Consider the following 23,563-nt stretch of genomic DNA (forward strand, 5'->3'; position numbering starts at 1 on the left):
GAGGGGGGAGTTTCTCCCAGGGGCCTGTGGGTAGCACAAGTGGGCAGTATTGGAGCCTCACCTGTCCTGGCGGTGCTTCGTGGCCAGTGCCCTGTGCAGCTCCTCAATCACACGGCTAGGGGGCAGTGGCCGGTGGACAGCAGTTAGATGAGGGGACCCCGTGGGTGTGGCAAGCTGTCCTCGGAGTGCAGGGTCATTGCTCTTCATGCTGGGGCCTTGGAAGAGTGCAGCTTGACCTAGGGCAGAGCAGTCATGATCACAAGCATCAGCCTCCACGTGGGGACCACGGCCATGAGGAAGATGTGAGGGTGCACTCCTCACGCCCTGCCAGCCCACCTGACCTACATGCAGGCACCATCCAGATTCTGTTCCCAGGGAAGAGACAAGGATATGACTCTGCCCTACTCCCTACATTGACGGCATCACTCCACTGCAGAAGAACTCTGCCATGTCAAGACCAATGTTCTGCAAGGTAGAACAGCACACTTCCCTCATCTCTTTGAGGAGTTGGCTTCCCAGACCCATTCTTTGCTACATGGAAATTCTAAATACATCCTATGCTCTGCAGCCACCCTTCTTCTGCCTCTCAATGTTGCCTGTTCCCACTCACCCTCTCTCTGCAACTCAGCCCTCAGGGCTCATTCTGGAATGGGAATCCTGTCACAGCCTTCTTGTCTTCCTTTCCATATGGCTCAGACTCATGGCCTGAGTCCGAAAGCTCCTTGAGCTGCCCAGCTCACCTCGTTCTGACCCTTGCTGTCCCAGCTCTGAGACTTTTGGAAACCCTCCTCCTCTGCTGCAATACCCCATTACTCGGTGAGACCTTCTCTGAGTGTCACCCCTGTCTGGGGCTTCAAGTACCAGTCCAGCAGGACCATCCCCCACTCTTTTCCCTCTTGTGCATGAGAGAGGGGCTGGCGCTGTCACCCATGTGGATGGATGGGACAGGGCTCCAGTTCTTGCTTGATGTGTCAACCATGCCCTGATCACTCATGAGGGACTGCGTGTGCCCAGAGCCCTGTCTAGTCAGCACCACCTACAGTCCTTACCAGAGCAGTTGTGCAAACAGAAAAGGGCTTACAGCTTAGTTGGTAGCCAGGCTGTGATCTCACCAAAGGTGTCTACACCACATTCAGCCACGTGACTATCACTCCAGCACCACAAAACAGAAACAAAGACCAACCCACAGTAGGCACAGCAAAACGGAGCCCTCAGCATTTCCGAGGATCATGCTAACCCACTGACAGACTAACATATGCCTAGGCACACTTCTGACTGCCCCGTTTCCAAGAGGAAAAACAAAACAAAACAAAACAAAAACCCAAAAAAACAAACAACAACAAAAAAAAACAACCGAGGTTCAAAGATGGTACAGGGGTGTTCCCAGGAGGCACCTGGCTCCAGCTGCACCAGGAAGAGCAAGCTATTGAAATAGGATGAGGCCAAGGAAGGATTTGAGCTCATCAGCTTGTGGAGGCCAGACAGATGACGTGCAGGGAGCCAGAGGCCTCTGGAGTCAGAGGAAAGAGAAGGGCAGTGACAGAGACATATAAGCCCACCCTGAACAGATGTTCATCATGAATGCCTTTCACCCAGGACCAGTATGGCTGGAAAGAGAGCTCAGCTGGTAAAGGACTTTGTCTTGGGAGCAGAAGGGCCTGAATTCAATTCCTCAGAACCCATGCTAAAATTATACGTTATATATGAATATATATATATATACATATATCTCCTTATGTGTCCATATATGTATATATGTATGTATATATATCTGTGTATACATCCAAGTGTGACAGTAAGTGCTTATAATATCAGCACTGGGGAGCTGTGGGGACAGGGAAGGGTCTCTGTGGGAAGGAGTCAAGCACCAGACAGGAACTGAGTGATTCTGCCATCTAGTGCTCCCATGTGGAAACAAATGTCCCAGGAAAGAAAGGAAAAGAAGGCCAACCAAGGCAGGACTTCCAGGTTCTGGAAGTCCTGAGCTCATGACCACCTTCCTGCTCGGTCCATTCAATGACTGTCAGCACAGGAAGCCTGCTGCCCGAGTTCCTTTCACTGAGATAAGGGTGATGCGAGGTGTTGATGGGCAGGCTGTGGGCAGATCCTGGGAACCCAGAGACTGGATAAGGGCGAGTCATAGTGAGGGAAGTATTCACACTCTGAGGTGGGAGCCTCAAATGGAACAGAAACAGGAAGTGCACAGACTATCAGAACACATGAGGGGATCACATTTTCTGTAGGGGACAGAGAGGCATTTGATGTTCAACCAAATGATTTTGAAGTGTTTCAGATGTCAACACTTGGAAAGGGGGAATTATCACAGACATGGAAACCAAATCCTAAAATAGTATTGTTTCACCTCAAAATTTCCACTCTGCGTGGTCACACCAGACAGGAACGGAATTTTTTTTTTAATTCATTTCCTGTGATGTAGAAAGCAGTGTTCCGATCACCCGTTCATTCATACCTCATTCCGTCACACAACTGCCTACATCTCCCTGGCACCTGCTGTACACCAGACACACTGGCTGCACCTGTCTGATGGTAAAAGTAGACACCATGTGCCACTGGGGCACATCTGGACACAGGGCCTGTGGCGGCGAGGTGGGTGGCTCAACACAACAGGACAGCTCACTCTCTCCTGGAGGCCAGACATCTAAAGTCAAGGTGAGGAGAGAGTAAACTCCTCTGAAGACTCTGAGGAGGGACTGTCACCCTCCTGAGCTCCATTCCCTTCCTTACGCCACCAGCTGACAGGAACCCCATGCTGTCAAAAACTTTTCTGTGAAAACCAGGGGGAAGCAAGGCTGTGCTGGCTGAAATGGGGACGGTTCCTATAGGCTCATATATTTGCATGCTTGACCCCTAGTTAGTGGAACTGTTTTAGAAGGATTAGGAGGTGTGGCTTCGTTGGAGGGACTGTGTCACTGCGAGTGGGCTTTGAGGTTTCAAGACCCCACAACCGGGTTCAGTGTCTTTCTCTCTGCCCGCCTGTGGATCAGGATGTCAGCAAGCTCCCAGCTGCCCAGCTGCTGCCATGCTTTCTGCCATGTTGCTTACAGGCTAGCCCTCTGAATCTGAAAAGCTCGCCGTACAGCACTGCTGTGCTTACGGTGTCGCCTCACAACACTGAACAGTGACTAGTGAGGCAACAACGCAAGGCAACAGAATAAGGTTGCTGGCCCAAAGTGGGGCCTGTCATGTTTTCGGGGGGCAGACAAAATTTGAGTCTGTATCAGATGCAGGATCTGGGAGACGTTCCATTCGCTAAGTTTTCTGAGCTGTGCACAGGACTCTTGCCCCTCCTCTCTCTAGGGTCAGCCTTGTGAGGGATGTGTGTGTACGCCTTGTGTAAGTGGCTTCCCTGAGCCGGGCTCTGCCCTCTGCCATCTATTTGTGCCCACTGTTTTCAAGAACAGCATGTAGGAGTGTGAACAGCCAACCTGTCCATGGGACCAAGCCTGAAGGCTCAGTGAGTAACGCCACTCCATGCCCTGGGAGGCCAGAGCTGCAGGTAAGGATGACACAGAAGCAGAAGACAAAGGGCTCTGACCAAATGTGCTGCCACCTGAAGGGCCAGTGCTGACTCTGCGCCCATGCACACAGGAGGCACGGCGAAGGGGAACATGGGGCTCTCTCAGAGAGCAGCAGTAAGCCCATCCTGAGTGCTGCTGCATGCCTGGGTTCCGAGTCTAGAAGATTCCTCCTCTGACTGGTATGGGACCCCAGGCAGCCTGCAGTCAATCACCTCGGCCTTGTGGGACCCTCGGCTTTCTGTGGCCTGCAAGAGCCTGGGCACTGACACAACAGGGACAGTCAGCCTGGAGCTGGAGCAGGCAAGATGGGCAGAAGACACAGGGACGGACGGATGGATGGGTGGGAGGACAGGCAGACTCACCTGCAATGTTTTTTGTGGCTTTACAGCTGGCCTTGGGCGGCGGGGTGGGCAGCAGCGGAGGGCTGGGGAGCTGGCTCGCAGATCTCTCCAGGGGTCTGGGAGGACTGTCCGGGGAGTCAGACCCAGCTAAGGCTTGAGAGAGATCATCAGTGGTGGGCAAGGGGCTGCCAGCATCTACTTCTTCCCCACTGGACGCAGATGGCATCTTGGCTGGTTCAAAGGCAAAATGCAGTATTTAGAGGAAGCTGTCATAACATGGTGGGGAGAGAAGACGACCTGGGGGCAGGGGTCTCAATGGAGAGAAAGCACACTGAGATCCCTCCCTGTGTGGATGTGATTGCCTGTGTGTTCAGTAAACAGGAAAAGACCACGAGGAACAGGGGGAGTTGGGAAGTCACCTCAAGCACAGGTGACCATGGCCCTCCCACACAGCAGCCTTGGCTCCTCACACCTATAACACACCATCTCGACAGACTCTAGAGTCAGAGCAGCTAGTGCAAGCTGGGGTGGGCCCGTACTCTTTGCCTGGCTCGATACTAAACCTCTGCATACTTTTACTTGCTAGTAGTGACTGCATCAATGGTGATGGCCTTGCACAGGATTAGTTCAAGGTTTAAAGGCAGGGACAATGAGGCCACGTGTGCTGATGCAAACCTATCATCCCAGGCGGTCCCAGGCAAGGAGCCAGGCTAGGCTATGCCATGAAACTCTGTCTCAAAATCAAGAGGAGCAAAGCGACAACTTCAAGAAAAGGTAGGCGTGACGTCTACAGGAATGCCTGATACACCGAGACCCTTACACCAGCAGCTGTGATTTTTCTGTGTGAGTTACAGCTGCCCTGCCCCTGGCATACAAATATAGGTGAGGAGGTGGAGGCAGAGGTACTTCCAGGGGAGGCTAGCTCACCAGAGCCTATGTCCTCTCTGCAGTTGCTCATCCAGGCCTCTCCTCCTCTGTGAGATCCCACTCCTATTCGTCCTATTGTCTCCTGGTCCACCACCCTCTCACTCTGGCCCTCTGGCCATTATAACACCCCAGGCCCCACTACCATCTCAACAGCCCCGCATTCTCTGCCTTGCTTCCCGCACACTGAGCCCTGAGGAGGGCCCATCTCTGTGTGAGGCCACTACCCACATGCCTGTGCCAAGAGCTACAGAAGATAGTGATTTGGGGGGCACACCTGGAGACCTGTTCAGTACGCTCCCCAACCCCATGTACACTCCCTACCCCATGCAGGACCCAGCCTGGGTCTTTTGCAGCAGAAGCTGAGGCCACCAGACATTAGGGAGGTATACCTCTACTCCCTCAGCAAACACACCTGCTGTCCTTCTGCAAGGTAGCCCTCTCCCTCCATCACAAATGGGCAGCTTCATGCTTTGCCAGCACAAGCCCAGGGTGCCAAGCCTTCTGGAAGGCATTCACTGGGCACACAGCTAGGAGGAACTCCTCCCCAAAGCGGGAGGGCTGGTTCCTGGGGACTGGGATCCATTCATTCCTGTTCTCAGGGCCCAAGCAGTGCCCACGGTTCTGAAGGCCCCTCTGCGCCTTGAGAGCATGCACGGAAGCCTCTGGGCTCTTACCACCTGCCCAAGCCATAGCTGGTCCCTGTGTATGCACTATGCTGTAGTTTCTACCATTTCAGGATCTTTGCAAGTTCATGGGATTGTAGCCTCTACGTCCAGGGCTGGCTGTCCGAACTCCCCACGAGCAAACTCCCAGAAGGCTTGACATCTCTGCATCACCAAGGTGGCCTGACTGACCATAACCTGTACCGCAAGCTCTGAATCCTTGGTCTGTGTGGACACATGCGCACACCTTGTTTTTATTTTCTCACAATTTAAACTAGCCACAGGAGTATCAACTGTTAAAAGCAGTTTTGCTTTTAAAGATCCCTGGACCCTGGGACTATCGTTTCACCACATTAATTATAACGCCTGGACCTAAAGCCTCTACCTCTCATTATGTCATTTAATTTTTGCCCTGATAATACTAAAATAAATGTTCTGCATTTTTTGTGGTAAAAATGGTGATGAGCTCTAGGCAATAATGAAGAACCATCTGCTCTTAATAGACACAAATCCTGTGGCTTGTTGGCATCGTTTAAATCAGCACAGGGTGGTAGATGACCTACCCCCAGAGGCCTTTACAGCCAAGCTCAGAGTAATCGCCAATCGGCTCTGGGTCTGTTCTCACAGTCACGTACGTGACGTGATTACAGTACAGACACTGCCAGCACCTCTACCCAGCTTTATCTACAGGTCTCTGCAGACCTGGAGTCCCAGCCTCCCTGGAGGCTGAACCAGGAAGATCATGAGTTCAAAGACTGCCTGGGCTGCAGAGAGAGTTCCAGGCCAGCCCAGATAACTTATCAAGACCCTGTCTCAAAACCGAGAAAGGAAAGAGGGCTGGGGATGCCAGTCCATGGTAGAACACCTGCCTAGCATGTATACAGCTACTACATGAGTTTGGTCTCGAGGACCACAAAAATAAATTAATTAATTAATGCAAATGAAGTCATCAAACATGGCCACCAGAGTTGTGCCTCTACTCTCTGACAACATTTTTCTCCTCTTCCTGGGAAGTCTGTGTCAGCCCCTCGCCATGGCTGCCCTGGCTAAGTTATTCACTGGCCCCCAACTCTCCTCTTGGCATTCTGCTCCCATACTTTCCAACTACTTGCCATACCTGCTAGTTGAGTGAGGTTCCTCGTGGGCTCTGCCCCCTGTACCCACCCCTTACCAGTGGCAACATGGACTCTGGCCTGGCTCTCCCTTCATAGACACCCTCTGGTTAGTCCCTCCCTTACCTGGTCCTCCAGCTTCAGCATCCATCCCACTCTGTATTTGATGGGTCTTCTGCCATCCTCTCCCTCCCCAGAGAGTCAAGCGGGCTGGAGACCACATTTATTTTTTGCCCAATTCTTTTTGGGAGTTTCTGTACAGCAATTGTACCCAGGGCCTTGATGTGCTAAGCAAGTGGAGGCTTACACCTAGATGCCTGTGTGTGTGTGTGTGTGTGTGTGTGTGTGTGTGTTGTGTGTACACACAAATGCATGCACTGGGGGTGAGGCAGAGCTGGACATCATGTGTCCCTCTATTCCTTTCCATGTCTCACTGAACCTGGAGACTGTCATTTCACTGGCCAGAGGGAGTCCTCAGGATCCTATCCTGGTCCTCCACAGCACTGGGATCGTAGACACACACTACAGCATCTGCCTTCTTCATGAGTTCTGAAGATCCAAACTCAGGTCCTGATGCTTGTGCTGCGAATACCGTACCCACTGAGCCACCTCCCCAGACTTCCTTTTGCCTTTTATTTTGGGACAAAACATCACTAAGCTGCTTTAAACTTGTAGTCCTTCTGCTTCAGCTTCCCTAGTAGGTGGGATGAAAGACTTGCACCTCCAGAGTGGGGCTCTGACCAAACTCTTGACTTGTCACGCAAGCCCTGCACAGTCTTCCCCTCTCACTCACTGTCCACTACCTTGCTGAGCACTGCCTGCCTCCAGGCACTCTTCTTTAGACTGAAGCCACAACACAGGAAGAGACAGAGGCCCAGTCTTCCCCAGGCTGAGTCCCAGCATGGCCCACCAGCCACCAGCCACAAGCCACCAGCCACCAGCCACCAGCTCGTACAACCCTACCTCATCCTTTCTGTGTGACATACCATCTCTTCCAGGCAATTCATGGACAGCTCCTATCGGCTCCACCTCATCCTTCTTAGAGATGCCACCCATCCCCATAGAGAGCTACCAGAAGCCTCCGGAGACCTGGCTTACGTAGTCTCAGACAGGCTTCCTTCTAGGCTTCAAGCTTCCCAAACCAAAACCATCCCCTAAACCAGAGACTGAAAATTTCTCTGGCCAATACCCCAGTAGATGGCCAGATGGCAAATGCTTTCAGCATGGATTACATGAGCTTTGCCACAATTATAGCCTTTGTTGGAATAGGAAGCTCCGGAAGGTCTGGCCAACCCAAACAGCAAACTCTCTCTTGGCTTCACATCAGGGTGGACACATGGCTACCTCTCACTCTCAGCACTGCTCCATAGATCGGTGCCCCACCCATGTGTTAGCCACAGCCACAGGTGGCCACTGACAGCTGGCAAATAGCTGATGTGATTGGAGGCCTGAAGATCAACTGTTTCATGCTAAGTCATGTGACTTAGTGGCATGCACTGAACAGAGAGCTCTGGGTTCCATGAGAAAGTTTCCTGAGGACAGACCCCTAATGTCACTAGCCCTGACAGGACATCTGATGGTCTCACAGACACAGGCAACGGGTAGGCTCCCAACCCGGAGCCTACAATTTGGCAACTCTTGTTCTAGACTTCATAAGCAACACAACATCTGGAACATTCCAGAAGTCAAAAGTCAAATGAAGGTTTGCCTTCTGCTTGGCTCTAGGCTGGTCTGTAGAATGTTCTGGATAAGATCAAACCCAGATTCTGATATTTAGGAACTCTGTGGTCTTGGGAAAGCAACTGTTTCAGCTTGAGTACAGCAATGCCTCCCTACACACACACACACACACACACACACACACACACACTCACTGCCAGGCTCTTTGTCCCCAACTGCTGGTGTGACTTGAAGAGGGAGTAAGAACTTCAGGGCTTAGCTAGAGGAAGTGGATCTCTGGAGAAGAGACTTCAAGGTTTATAGCCTGGCCCAGCTTCCTACCAGGCCCACTTTCTACACTGCTGCTGAGGGTAGAGGAAACAGTACGTGCCTGACACCATGAAGCTGACCACCACCATGCCTGACCCACCAGGAGAGTATTCCTACACTATGAGCCGAGGTAACCCCTCCTCCCAGATTCAGATTACACTCCTTCCCCAAATACACACACACACACACACACACACACAGAGAGAGAGAGAGAGAGAGAGAGAGAGGTCAGAGCTTAACCTTGAGTGTCATTTTTCGGGTTGGTCTGTTTCCTCATCACCAGCCTTGGGAGTATAAGCACCCATCACTGTGTCGCTCTTTAACGTGGGTCCTTGGGATGGAATTTAGGGCCGCATGCTCGCATAGCCAAATGAGCCAGCTCCCCACACCTGTGAGTCTTTTCTTAACTGTGGGTTCAACAATGACAGCAATGACAGCTGTACTGAGTAGGAGGCCTGCAGACCTGGAGCTGCCGTGGAGAAAGGATACCTGAGGCAGAATCCTGGACCAGGTGGGATGAGGCCTAGGTGTGACCCAGGTGCTGTTATGTGAACCAAAAAGGAGCTCTGAAAAGCCACGGCCAATGACAGCTCCATGTGCTTTCCAATGACGCCCCCTCCCTGACCTCAGCAAAGTTCAGGAAGATCTGATTTTGAAGACAAAGCATCTGACCTCTGTTCTAGAAGGTGGCTGAGCACTGGGGGTGACAGCGAGCACCACTGCAGAGCCAAGGGTTCCCAGAGAAGCCTGGCACCCCTCAGAACACCAGGAGCTTGCCCGACATCAGAGGGAGAAGCTGAGGGATCTAGTATCCGTGTGATCTGTTCAGCTGAGAATCTGGATTTCTCTGTTGTCAGGTGACATCTCTGTTATGAAATTAGCTCAGCACAGAGGGACAGGACCCAGATGCTTCTGTTCCCTGGGGCGCTGAGCAGGACGTGGGACAGTAAGGCGAGTTGACAGCTTTGGATCGGCATCTGGTCCTCCGGAGCTCTATGGCAAAGGCAAGGACCACAGTCGCCTCAGGCTTCAGCCTCTAAATAACTAAGAGTCCCAAACAGGGACCAGAAGATAGAATGCAAGCTCAAGACCTTCAGCCTCTACAGGAGGGGGCAAAGCCCGAACCCAGCAACTGGATGACTTAAAAGAAACAAGTATCTCTGGGTGCTGTGAGTGGCTTCCTCTGAGCCAGGCAACTGCCATCTTGGGAAGGTCAGCTGCACCAGTTTGCAAAAGGATCCTCCACCCAGCTGTGCTTTCTGACTGCTTACCCAGGGAGGGGTAGGAAGGGTCATGAGAGCCTCAGCTATCTGAATACCCTGTTGCTCCCTGGCACCCACCGTATGCTCTTGCCAGGTATAAAGCAGGTGGTAGCTAAGGGATCCTCAGGACCCACATAAATGCTGGTGGGTGTGGTGACCCACCTGTAATTCCAGCCTTGTAAGGCAAGCCTGCTAGTGAGACTAACCATATTGGCCAACTCTGGTCTTGACTGGGAGATGCTGCCTCAAAGACTGGAGTGGAAGAGTGACCAGAGAAGATTCCCAACAGCAAACTGAGGCATCCACACGATAAACACACACACACACACACACACACACACACACACACACAGAAGGTGGGAGGAGATTAAGACCCACTGTGAGAAGTCCATCTGCCACTGCCACTAATTAGTGAAAGTAAACACAGCACTGCGGTGATGGTTTCTATCTGTGCACATCACCCATCAAGTCTTCTCACCTCCGAGAGGACTTGGGGACCCACGTTTGGAAACTGTATCTGCTCACTAGGGAAAGGAGAAGCCTACATCCCTTAGACCCACACATGAGCCAGGCATCACCCTGACTGACTACAGCCCAGGGATTGTCATCAGCTCCGTACTTTGCTCCCTTTGCTGGGCCTCCTGCTGCCCTTGGGTTGGACTGCACAGGCCCCGGGAACCCTGTCAGCTGCCAGCCTCTTATGTCTATCCTAGACAACCCAGGCCATGTTTTTACCATATTCAGCTCCTAGTCTCTCCTGCTGCTCAGATCATGAAGGCCACAAGTCCAGCCTGCGGGCAGGAGCAGGAGCAATCTCTAGCAACGTGCTGACCTTTCCCTAACACGCCCCTGGCTGATTTGGTGCAGGAGAACTTTGCTAAGTGTCTTCCTCAGATGCCCTTGTCTGAGGTGACAGCATTCTCTGTGGCCCTTCACAGAAAAGACTTATCAGTCCTGTCCTCTGTGGCTGTGTGCTGTTCCCCTGCAGGGCCAAGCTTCCCCTCACTCTGCCAGGGCCTTGTCCTGCCTTCTCTCTGAAGGCCAGTATAAGACACGATGGCCTCAGGAGACCCACTCTGCTCCCAGGGGGCGGTCGAAAGCCTTGTACCTGGAAAGTCCCTGAGGTCAGACGAGGGCATCATGTGGAGCTGTTCAGAGCCAAGTGGGAGCAAAGAACCACCAGGAAGTGAGAGCCACCAGGAGGAGCTGGGAGCAGAGACCCAGCCATTTGTGGGTGCTGGAAGGTCAAGTCCAGGGCTGGGGAGCAGCAACTACAGAATACAGGCTCCACTCAGTCATCTACATTGCTGAGGCCAGTTGCCTGGGACTCAAGGTGAGTCAGCTATGCAACAGCTGGGGCTCTTCCTCCCTGGGACCTTAACTCCTCAGACACCAAATTCCCATTATGTCCTCGAGCCAAGTGAGACCGAGAGGCACAGCCACACAAGAGGCAGAGCACACACCATGAGCAGCCGCTACTGTTGCAGGGAGGCTGGGGACACAACGCCGGCAGAGCGCACCCAGGGACTCTGGCTTGGAGAGAGACAGGCCATTGAACAGACACCTATGGGGCCTAGAGCAGAAGCCCAGAATGTTCACCTCACAGCCTGGGTCCCCCAGAACCCTAGAGAGATGTGGGGTTCAGGTTCCGGGCCCCAAATTGCACAGCATGGATGAAGGCATAGGTCAGCGTGAAAGGACAGGCTCCCAGGGAGGTCTCAGTGGTGGCTCCAGGTGCTGCTTGGTCAGGGAGGAGAGTGAGGCCCGAGCTCCTTTGTGCTTTGCTTCTGTCACCAAGGGCCCTGTCTGCTCTGTTCAAATGAAAACACCAGGCCAGCCCCCACTCATCCAACACTGGCTACTTGTGAACACGGTACCAAGTTCCCTCCTGCTCCAGACAACCCCAATGTTGATCCTATAACTTCTCCCATGTAAGAGCAGACCCAAATGACAAAGCCACCTGTCTAAGGAGCCACACAGAGGTGCCTCACTCAGGCCACAGCACAGCATGGCTCTCCCTCCTCCCGCCCCCCCCCCCCCACGCCTGCTCTGACACCTCTTAGGGAAAGAGGCTATCCACTCCAGGGTTAGGACACTGCCCTAGGACACACCCATTTGGGGGGTTGGCTGAAATGTATCATTGCTTTGGTGACCTTAGGGGGCACGTGGCAGGAAGTCACCCTTGGCCATTTTAGCTCCCTCACTCCTCCCTCACGAAATTTGTGAGAAGCCAGAAAAAGGGAGTTCTGGGGAACATTTAGGTCCAGCAGCCACGAGACAGTGGGGCAACTGTCCAAGGCCTTGGTTGGGAGTGCTCAGCCCACTGGGTCTCTGGCTGGTACCTGTGTCATCCAGATGGGCGTCGGAGGACAGAAGCTCATCCTGGGAGGCCTGGTCTGTCCCTCTGGTCAAGGGGCTTCCGGGCTGAACACCCTCCGGGGTCAGTGTCTCCGGCTCAGCAGTGGCTGGCTCGCTCTGCACAGGCTGGGAGCTTTCATTAGGACCGCATACTTTACTTTCAGAATCTGCAAAGAAATTCAACCATCAGCCAGATCACACCTCTTTCCACAGCCTTCTCTCATGCAGAGGCCTTCCTGCATAGAATGTCCGGGATGCCCTGGCATGACACCTCTCACTGTGCTGGGGGCTCCTCTCTCTAAGGTCTGTTTCTAGTCTGATGCCCCACATGCCCAGGGTCCATTCTCTCCATGAATCCTTGTACTCTAACACCTGGGGGAAATGGGTGATTCCCCCCATCAACTCCCACCCATTTACCATGCATCTTTATGGTACCCGCCTCCCGAGCCCTGCATCTTCCTTGGGGTTTATTTGGTCCACTTGATAAAGAAGTGGTTTCAAATTTTTGTCTGTCCCCACTTGCTCCTTCCTGTACCATGGTCCCCATTCTAACAGCAGACCTGGGCAGCTGAGCCAGGACCATCTGACACATGGCAACAGAGGTTGACTGCAGGTGTCCCTGGGGTGTTAGGACTGTTACACAGTGTGGCTGCAGACAGACGTTCATCTTTGTGCCCACCACTGAACATCAATCACCAGGAAGCAAAAGCCTGTCAATCACCTACTATGTGTCTGGAGTTTTAATCAGACAGACACCCTTTGCCCAGGTGGTGAACATCCTACTGATCTCGGAGATGACCATGGTAGCAGCTGGAACCCAGTAAAGACCAAAGCCAAGGATGGAGGGAGAACTCGAGAAGTCACACAGCAGCTTTCCCAGGATGAGGGCTTCAGGAAAGGCCAGGCCCCTTCTCCTTTGGGAGGGGTGCTCCATTGCTGAGGTATCTTAGAGTCTATTCCTTGACTTTTCACCCTCAGAAGGCCTCAGGTTTGAGGACCAGAATTGAAACAGGGACTCTAAAACAATTGGGTCTACAGGATTAAACACTGCCCAGAAATCCAGGCTGGGAGGGAAAAGCCAAAGTCCTGGTCCCGGACATGCTCACTTCTCAGGGATGGAAGTAACCCTGTCGTGGTGGTTTATCTCTCGAGGTTCCTGCTTCCATTTCATCTGTCCTGTAAAGTTACAGCATGGATACAGGAATGGCGGCAATAAGGACAAAAACTTTCTGTCCCCAGTTTTGGCCAAACCATAATCCTAAAACTTACCTGATGGGTTGGGCTGACCAGCGGCTTCTATCTCCCCTGTGCTGGGCTCAAAGGCATTGTTGTCCATTTCATTTGGACTCAGGGATCAAACTCAAGTCTTCCTGATTGCATGGCAAAGTCTTTACCATCTAAACTATCTCCCCACCTAAACAGACTTTGCCAATGTCTGTTATGTAATTTCTCCTGGAATACAGGGAAGCTGAGGCAGTAGGTGCCTGGGCCCCTAGTGCCTGGTAACAAAGTTACTGGTCTGGCCACCAGGCTCTAGGGAGGCTAATCGGAATGCCCCTCTGAGATGCCCAGCCCACTGTGAGGGAGGGCACTTGTGTTCTCCCACGTGACGCTCTCGGTCCCTGGTCTCTGGAGACTGATAGGACACAGTGTGCAGTGTGGTCTGCAGAAGTTTCTCAGCCCTGGATGCGCCAGGGTGCTCTCCTGGCTGTGGTCCCCCATGCTTCTACCTCACCGAAGTAGAGGATCAATTTATTTCAAGGTCAAAGCCCCCTTTTGCTGGCCAATCTTGCCCTCACCTAGTGAACTAGGCTCTCCAAGACTGCCCACTTATCCCCATCACCCTCTGCCTGGGCAGCAGCCACCACCCCCCTAACACACGCCCCACCCACTGCCACCTATCAGAGCCATAGGGTTTTTTTTTTTTTTTGTCCACACTAGTGGCATCCCAGAACCCTAGTGGGAATTAAATACGTTGACAGCAGGTCCTAGTATAAGGTAAGTGAACCGCAGATTCGTGGTGTCTGTGCTGCTGATGCGGTTTGTAAAAAGACAACAGAACTGGCCACCATCCCTGCGTCAACAGCAGCCTCAGGACAGCACTGCTCTCTCCCTGGGGGTCCTGCCCAGGCTCCTTGCCTGCTCTAATTCCTTCTCTCAATCCTTGGGAGATCTGAACCTGACTTCCTGCTTACTACTGCCCCTCCCGGTACTTCCATCTCCACAGGGGAAGAGCTGAAAGGCTAACCCAACCAGAGGTTGACATTACTAAGAGAGCTCCTCTTTGGGCCACATCCTCTGTCCAGAGGTTCTGGCAAGGCCAGCTGCTTCTTCCGGAGACAGACCCAGAAGCAGATATTCCATGGTGACCACTCACTGATGGTCCACAGTGGCCACTCACTGCTGGCCACATGGTGACCATTCACTGCTGGCCACACGGTGTCCACTCTGCTGGTCCACATAGCCCACTTTCCCGTATGGTTTCATTTCACAGAAGCCCTGATAAGTGTCAGAAGCATCTTAGCTGGGACCAGAAGCACAGGCTCTGGACTTCATCGGGCATCCGGTTCCTGCTGCCAAGCCAGGCCCTAGGCCAGGGACATACCTAGCACAGCCAAAGACACAGGATCAGATGTCACCAAGCTCAAACTGGGTTTTTAATCCCCTGTGGCTGGTTTGCTTGTTCTTGACACACCTCGGTGGCAGTCTCTGTTGCCAGGTTCCCCAGGCACCCAGGCAGTGTGAAAATGCCCTTACCCTACAGATAACATGGCATGATGCTGAGCATGGTGACCTGGGCATCATGACGCTCCCTGAATCTCAATACTGAGAAGTCTGACTAGTTCCTGTGTGGTAACAACAAGGCAGGTGGGATGGTGTGTGTGTGTGTGTGTGTGTGTGTGTGTGTTCCTGTGTGTATATGTGTATATATATATGTGCATACATGTGCATATACATCTCTCAGAGCACACACATGCTTTCACATGCATTGTCTGTGGCAGGTGTGCTCACTGTGGCTCCTCGGTGACACAGTTTGACAGATAGGAGGGCCAGCTGGGCTGTCACTGTCATGTCAGGAACGGAGATTTGAAAGGGACACTCTTGTCCCTCTGTGTGGCTGACAATGGTCCCTAAGGAACTGGAATCCCCCAGAACCTCGTGATGGAAGGAGAAGGCTGAAGCCTGTGCCAGCTACAGGGGAACAACTGGTTAGACCACCTTGCTGAAGAGACAGACAATGATGCGCCTGTGAAGGCACACCCTGACCAGGACGGCTTGGCTGTGCCTCCTGCCTTTTGTTTGAACCTAAACCTCATATCAGGACATAGGGAGTCGCTGGACCTCTCTGCTCTCCCACTGAATAAGTCTGTTTTCCTCTATGAATTTGTCTCTTTGATTGGCCTGAGGATAGCACCAGGGTGGGTGATGTGCCAGAGACAGGTGAACAAGTGTTGGGTCCTGCCACTCTGAGCCCCTCACTGTCCTGTGTGTGTGTTAGGGAGGGGTAGGGGACACCTGCTCACTGCTTCAGTGGGCTCAAGCCTGAGAAAGGGCTTGTGTGTCCTGCTAATTACAACCATATCTCATTACCATCACTATAACAAACAAACAAAAAATAGCAGAACCCATAAAGGCCCAGAGAATCCCAGCCCCAGCGAGCCTGAGCAGGCAGAGACCCTCAGGCCCAGTGAAGAAGTGCAGGCACTGCAGGCCTGGAAAGCCTCCACCTGTGCCCGAAGCTCAGCAGTCCTGCCGTCCTGTTCTGGCCTGTGCACAGAGCTCCTGCCCAGAATCTCTCAGTGAGAAGAAGCTACAGTTCCCAAAATAGTCCTGGTGGCAGGGCCTGTTGCTAAGCAACCCTGGGTGGGGCAGTGGGGGGGAGGGTGGGGCCTCATGCCCTGCTCCTCTGTCACTGGGTCAGCTGGCCTCCCTGGCCAACCTTTCTCCCCACACCACTCTTCTCTCCCCAGAGCTGCAAGGGGAATGCAGAGCGGTGTGCACCTGTGTTAAACTGAGCATCTTTTGTGAAAGCTGAAAACAACCTGACACACACGTGTGCAGGAACATGCACATGCATGCTCACAGTGGGAGCACGTGTGCACACGCCAGGTAGTGTGCATGCAAACACACAGGAACCAGACAGACTTCCACCCTCTCGCCCCTGAGAGCCTCCTGCACCCCTGTGTCAATAAACACAGCACTGATGTAATATGTCTCATAAAACACCCAGGGCTGGAGTATGAGAGGCCTCAAGATACTGACAAAAACATCAGGCTGACGGATACGGGGTAAGGGAAGGGAGCCATTCAGGACTGAGCATTGTCTGCACCGGAAATAGGCAGGACCCTGTTCTTACTCAAGAAGGTTGGTGGGAGACAGTCCCAGATATAGAGGATGGGAAGAGGAGGCAGAGTGGGGGCTCAGCTCTCCTCCCCACAGTTGTTTGACAGTGCCACTCAGCAGACTACTGACATGGCAGAGAGGCAAGGGACAAGGTGCTCATGGGGCTAAGGGTTAACAGTTGGGGAGAACTGACCCTCCTGGGTACCTGCAGGGTCTTTCACAACAGCTGTTTCCAGGCCGAGTGATCCTCAGCCTGACTGCTTCAGCGGCAAGCTCAGGGGACAGTGCGTGTGTGTGTTCACCCACAGGTGTGGGTGTGAGGTGCAGGACTTTCCAGGCTTTGTTGCCGGGCAGCTCGTGCTTGTGTCCTATTGAGGATTCTGGGCAGGTCTGGGGACATGTGAGGTCAGGTCTTCCCTCCCTCTCACTTCCTCTTTGTAGCTCCTGAGCTGCCCAAATAGTCTGGCCTTGGTGTGACAGGCTCCCTGAGACAGTGGACCACAAGGGGGCACCCACGCCTGCATATTGTTCCTACTTGCCTGGGAGAAGGCAGAGCTGAGCCAGAATCCTTAACCCTCAGCCAGAAAAGCTGCCCCCACCCCACACCCACACCCACTGAGGGGAAAGGAGGGGGTGCTATGATCCCACCAGCAGTTGGTCTACCTACTGACCCCCTTCTGGGCTCCTGGGCTCCTTGACCTGGGAAGGTGCAGCAGTAGCCAGCTGCTCTGAAGTCCAATCCCAGCAAAACTGCCCCCAGCGCTCCTGGCCCCTGAGGAACTCTTTGCAAGGGTCAGCACTTCACCCAGGGGTCTGCAGCCAGCGTTTACAGGTGCTTCATGACACATATTTAAAACCAGGCAAAGGACTCACCCCAAGGAAGTCCTGGGGAAAAAAAAATGCCCTGCCTCTAGAGACAACTCCTTGGCAGCCTGAGACAGCTGGTTTTGTTCACAGACAAATGCAAGCTCCCAAGGGACTCTCAGATCCTCCCCCTGGGACAGCCTCGGCATGCCCCTGTCACCCCAACCCAGGTACATGCATATGGGCGGGAGGGAAGAAAGGGGAAATTCGCACCAATCCCCTCTTCTCCCTCACTGCCCTCCGGCCCTCCTCACCTTCTGGTCCCTTCCCTAAGCCCCTGTACCCTGGGGCCTGGAGCTCATTGCTCCTGGGGCTGTTAATGAGTTAGCCTCAAACATGCAGGCCCAGACTCTTCCCTACCCTCTTTGTAAAAAGCTAGAGTCAGCTGGAGAGGCTCATCAAGTACTGGTGTGTGGCCTCTAGAGTGCCTCATTTAAGTGCAGAGGAATCCTGAAAGTGGCCAGCTGTAGCTGGGCAGGGGCAGCCCTCTCCTGGATTCACGTTCAATGTGGGTCCAAACTAGCTCTCAAGTACACAACCAAATGCCAATCTAACCTGGGCTCCTAACTCACCCTCAATCCACAAGCAACGTCTCTCAGCCCTCCTGTCACTGAACCCCACATCATGGCCTCCAAGTGCCCTGTGTGTCCTTCCTTGACTCGGTTGTTGTTGTTTGTACTTATAAGGCCCCCTAATGCCTGTGTCCTCCGGATTCTCTGTTCTGGGACTCTATGTCATGTGCAGCATCCCTTAGCACCACGATGGTCAGCTCTCTAGGAGGGTGACTTCTTTAGGCCGCAGAAGTTCCTGGCCTAGTCACTCTGCAAGACTGAAACAGTGGTGTGTGGGAAGCAGGCTGGGCCCGAGCCAGCCTTCCACCTGTTTTGCATGTCCCTGAACTAGGATGGATCTCCTAGCTTTAAATGGTTGGGAAGGAAACCAAAAAAAAAAGATAATAGTTCGTGATTCATGGAAAAGATTGAAAATTCAGATCTTTACACCCATAAAGCAAGTTTCTTGGCTCACAGCCGTGCCTGCTCAGTGTGTTTTTCTGTGGCTGTCTGTGCCTCAGAAGGGCAGGGGTGGGCAACCACAACAGATGGCCCTCCCCTGTGATCAGTCAACCCCCACAACCCTGACAGGAGTTGAAGTCCTAACATCATAGGTTAGAGCCCTTTAGAGGGTAGAAACTTAACGCAATGGCCAGGACACTGGGAAGGGGTCGGGGTTTGTGACGCCATGAGGGTGGAGCCTCCTGGGGTTGGAGAGAGACTGAGGCAGAGGCAGGGAGCGCTCCTGCACACTTAACCGCAGCTCACAAAGGCTGTGTGCCGCCTTGGCTATATGTGAGCAAGAAGGCTGTTTTCGAGACTTCCCATCACGGCAACCAAATACCCAACAGGAAACAATTTATGGGGCAGATTATTTGAGTTACCATCCATCATAGCAGGAGGGGCATGAGAGTGTGTGCGCAGGCATCGCGCTGGGGACTTGAGGTGGCTTCCCTCAGTAGAGAGACCTAGCTAGGCTATAAAGCCTCAGGGCCCACACCTCAGTGACCCACTTTCTAAAGATTTCGCAACCTTCCAAAATACCACCTGCTGTGTAAGCCCCTCCCTTCCCCTGTGACCACATGTTCAAACACGGGTGTCTGTAGAGTCTTCCAATCCATAACAAAGGCCACTATCAGAACTGAGCACTCTTAGGGCCATGTCCTTGAACCTCCAAACTGTGAGCTAAACAGACCTCTTTATAAAGTTATCCTTCCTCTGGTGTTTCATTATAGTAATAAAAGGCAAATACAACCCCAGACCCTAAAATGTTTACTGTCTTTTTCCAGACAAGGTTAGCTGGCTTCCTCCTAACTGTATCTGTAAGCCAGAAGGCCTGAGACACTCCACCCCAGTCCCACCGGCCTAGCTGTAGCTGAACACCATCACTGGGGCTCTGGTGTGACTCCACCCATCTGACAAACACGTGGAGTTTAGGAAAGCCCATGGCACTCCTTCTACAAGCTTCCTTTCTCCATTATTTAAACTAGAACCTTATTGTTGGCCAAAATCAAATTTGTGTCTTCTCCCTTATTTACCGAGCATACCATTTTCAAAGTATACAGTTGTTTTCATTTCTCTGACCTAAGATCTGGGGGGTGGTGAGACCACACAGTCAGTAAATACCTGCCACGCAAGCATGAGGACCCAAGCACAGATTCCCCCAGAATCTACGGAAAGAGATGCATGATGTTTAATCTCAGCACTGGGGAGGCAGAGACAGGAGGATCTACGGTGCCCACTGTCCAGCCTGCCTTGCTGAATCCATGAAAGGCAGAGAGTGAGGGAGGCACTGGGAGTCAACCTTTGGCACGTATGCTCATGTATATGCACCCTGACATGCATGCACAAGTGGGCTGTGGGCTTCAACCACACGTCAGAAAGAGACTCATTTACTTCAGGAGTTCCCTCCCTAATCCCTGGTACTTGGGCCACATTGCAGACACCAGCCAATGGGGCAGATGGGAGCGTGATGAAGGCACACAGTACTTGTAGATACACGGGAGGCGGGAGCTTGCTCCAGCCCAGAGAGATTTTAGAACCAGGAGGGATTCTGAGCCATCCTCACCAGCCAAGACTTAAGACCCAGAGAGCCACGAGGCCTAAAGGATGTGATGGGACCCCAGCGGGGCAAGAGGCAGAGAGGACTTAGGTGTGGTGGTCCCCATTAGCTGTGCTGCTGACGCTGACCACCCTGTTCACACAGATATGGCCCTGTAAGCACAGACTGAATGAAACCTGCTGGACCAACACTGGGGGACCCAGGTTTGCCCTAGACTTCTGCTTGCATGCTACAGCTGTGTGTGTTTGCTACATTCATGTCTGCAAACTGGGGATGACATTGGCCCTCAAAGGAGGTAAGGTGTGAGGAGCACCCGGCCTTGCCCAACAGCCAGAAATGTTAGCTATGTGGCCATCATAGATACAGTCACCATTTGTTCAAATTGAGGATTTAATGTGTGAATATAAAGAAATCTTAACACTTAAATTAAAAGCCATGGCTGCTGCCTGGAACAGATAGCAAGATGTTCAAGGAACTCCCTCCACACGGGCCCTGGTCAGTAGAAATGGCCATGAAGAAGGTGGGCTCTCTGCTACCTTGGCTCCTGACCGAAGCCATTGCTCCGCCTTGGAGGGTGTGATGGGGAACAGCCCCCAAACCTGGCTACAGGAAGCCCCTTCCTTCCTCTGACAAATTTCCTGAGCTCTGAGAGCCATCAGACCTGACAGGCTCCACCAAGAGCCCCATCTCAAGGTCCCTATGGGCTCCTACCCATGGGTTCCACATCCCTGAGGTCCCATCTCCCATCCCCCAAGCCCCTGGAACTTTACCCAGTGTCCCCTATGCCATAGGAACCCCACTTAGGTCGGCCATCCTCTCAGGAGCCCACTTACCTTGCTCCATCATCTCCAGCAACCCTTGTTTGATGAGTTCCTCCCGGCCTTGCCTGCCAGCCATCTTCTTCTCCAGAGCTGCAGGACACAGAAAGCCTTAGTTAAGTCAAGGCTAGAGGCCGTGCAGGCCCACCACACCACCACCATGTGCTCTTGGGCGAACAGGAAGAGACAAGGAGACAGCAGATGCCTGAGGCTGGGGACCTTTCCACTGCCAGAGCCCGAAGTGCAACAATTCACAACCTAAGCTATCTGCTAGGCGATATTCAAAACTCCAGCCTCCGGGAGGCAGGTTTAGGGCCATGTTTGAGAGATCATTTCTGCAATGTACTTTCATGATACCTTCCTCGACTCAGGCTCATAGGCCATGTTCACCTCTACCTCTCTGCAGCAGCTCCTTCACCCACAGATGAAGAAGGCACCCTCCCTGTACCCCCAGTGCTCAGGGCACCCTTCTGTGGCTAGAGCCAACATCTCCTCAGGAAGCATCTTCCAGCCAACCCCAGGTAATGACGTTCAGAGTATCCACTACCAGAGGTGCACTGATTAATGCTCTTCTGACTGGCCCCCAGGTGTCCCCAGAGGCATTCTAGGATACAGGACAAGCCTGAACTGACTCAGGTCCAACCAATGACCCAGGGCCAGAGGGCCAGGGAGAGGAACCACAACTTGCAATTATCTCCTTTCTTATTCTCAAACAACCCTGTGGGCCTCTCACCCCAAGCCCAAAGCTACCAGAAATGGCCACTCACCCACCTTCTCCTCCCAGACTCTACCTCCCAGGCAGGGTCTCATTCCTAAACACACACACACACACACACACACACACACACACACACACCTTTCCTTTGTTCACAGATGAACCTTAAACACAAAACTACATAGTTGCTTAGATCTTGCTACTTTCTTTGAAAGCTCAGAGTAGAGCCTGCTTGGCAGTGGGGCCCCAAAGCCACTGGCATGTGGGCCAAGAACACAGCGGGCTGGGCCCACCTGCCAGAGCTCAGAGTACCCATAGGGATGACAATCCAAATGATTCATTCTAAAGTATTTACTGAGCATGGCTTGAAATCTTGAGTTAGGGGCTGGGAGTGCCTGGAGAAAAAAACAAACTGTCCCCACCCTTGAAGAGCGTGGATGATAAGGCCTTCCATCCAGGAAAGCTGATCTCACTGACTGAGCACCTGCTGTGTGCTGTGTGTACTGGTGGGACTTTGAGCAGGAAGGGTCTGGTCTCTGCTTGTGACCAGCAGGCTTGGGTGGCAGAGAGGACACTTGCCTCAGGTAGAAGTGTGGAACAGAACCAGGGAAGGGAACCCACTGAGGCCACTCCCAGGAAAGACAAAAGGGGACACAGGATGCTTCAGGAACAAGATACTTTCAGATGAGTTCCCTTCTGGAGCCTCAACTTCCAAACCAACTTCCAAATATCAGTGGTGCGAGGAGGCAACAAGGGGGTCTGCTGGAGGACTGGCTGAGGGTGGGGGAGGGGGAGAATAGGCTGGTAGTAGGGAAAGACAGGTTGACGGGGGAGGGAAGAACCGGCTGAGGGAAAATTAGGCTGAGGGGGGAGGGAAGGACAGGCTGAGGGGGAAGGGAAGAACAGACTGAATTGGGGGTGAGGAAGACAGGCTGAGTGAAGGGAGGACAGACTGAGTGCGGGAAAGAGGAGGCCAGGCTGAGGGCAGAGGGGAGGACAGGCTGAGTAGATGGGGAGGAGGAGAGAACCTCTGAGGCACTCTGGTTAACCCTCCCCTGATTGCCCCCTGGAATGTCCCCACTGGGCAGGTTGGGACATAGGACATTGCTTCACTGGCTCAGGTCTGATGGATGAGGCAGAGTCAGCTAAGGACAGCAGACTCGTTTGCTCTTAAAAGCTTACAGGTCTCTGCTGCATCTCAGCCTAAGGTCAGGACTGGACATGTTGAAACCTACAGCATCAAAAGGAGGGGAGGCAGGGTGAGAATAACAATGTGGGGTACAATGCTGTTACCCAACTTATAAATGCCTAAGTCAGAACCCAAGGGTGGGGGCCTGCACAGGTGTCACCTTGAGGCTCTTTGTGCCCTTCAAGGGTCCCCAGAGCAGCCTGACAACCCCAGGCAGGACCAGTGCTGTGGGCAGGGCCTGGAGGCCCAGAGCCACTGACCCAATCCTGCTAATCTTCTAATCCCACAGCACCTATGGGTCACAGAGGTCAGCTGCTCCAGCCCCAGCCCCCTGTGCACTCCTGCCTTGTGGCAGGACCCTGGGGATAGATAGTGCTCAGCTTCCCATCTGCCTTCTGCCTGGCATACTCAAAGTGCTTGCAAATTGTTGAACAGTTCATCTTGTTTTCATTCTTGTCAAGGATAATTTGTCAATCAACTTCTTGAGTGATTAAAATAATTTGGTAAGTTGCATACACAAGAGTGAATGCTAAGGCCCCTGCTGCCATCTTCCAGTGCCTCCCTCCCCTACCCCCGTCTCCCACCCATGGCTGGATGCTGTGGGTGCCTGAGCTATTGTCTCCACCATCCTCCAAGCCCCCCTGCTCCTCCCATCCCCCCCCCACCAGAGCCTCTCCAGAGCTGAGCAGGAAGCTGGGGCCCCTGAGACCCCAGAGGCAATAGCCTGAGACAGGCACTTGCCAGGCATGTCCCTGGGGCTCCGGACTAACTCCACACATACAGCAACCTCACTAATTGCTTACAGCTGCAGCTAATAAGCAAGAGGCTCA

General features: G+C 53.0%; 1 protein-coding gene across 1 annotated transcript in view; it reads right to left on the reverse strand.

The window, feature by feature from the left end:
- Window positions 1-23,563, reverse strand: part of Phactr3 (phosphatase and actin regulator 3) — a 190,503-nt gene that overhangs the window by 55,491 nt on the left and 111,449 nt on the right. The window contains 4 exon segments of the mRNA XM_060382745.1: window positions 62-236; window positions 3,902-4,111; window positions 12,175-12,357; window positions 20,845-20,922. Of these exon segments, the coding sequence (XP_060238728.1) occupies window positions 62-236; window positions 3,902-4,111; window positions 12,175-12,357; window positions 20,845-20,922 (646 nt within the window).

This window comes from Meriones unguiculatus, chromosome 4 (genome assembly GCF_030254825.1).
Source record: "Meriones unguiculatus strain TT.TT164.6M chromosome 4, Bangor_MerUng_6.1, whole genome shotgun sequence".
In the NCBI taxonomy this organism is placed as follows: Eukaryota; Metazoa; Chordata; class Mammalia; order Rodentia; family Muridae; genus Meriones; species Meriones unguiculatus.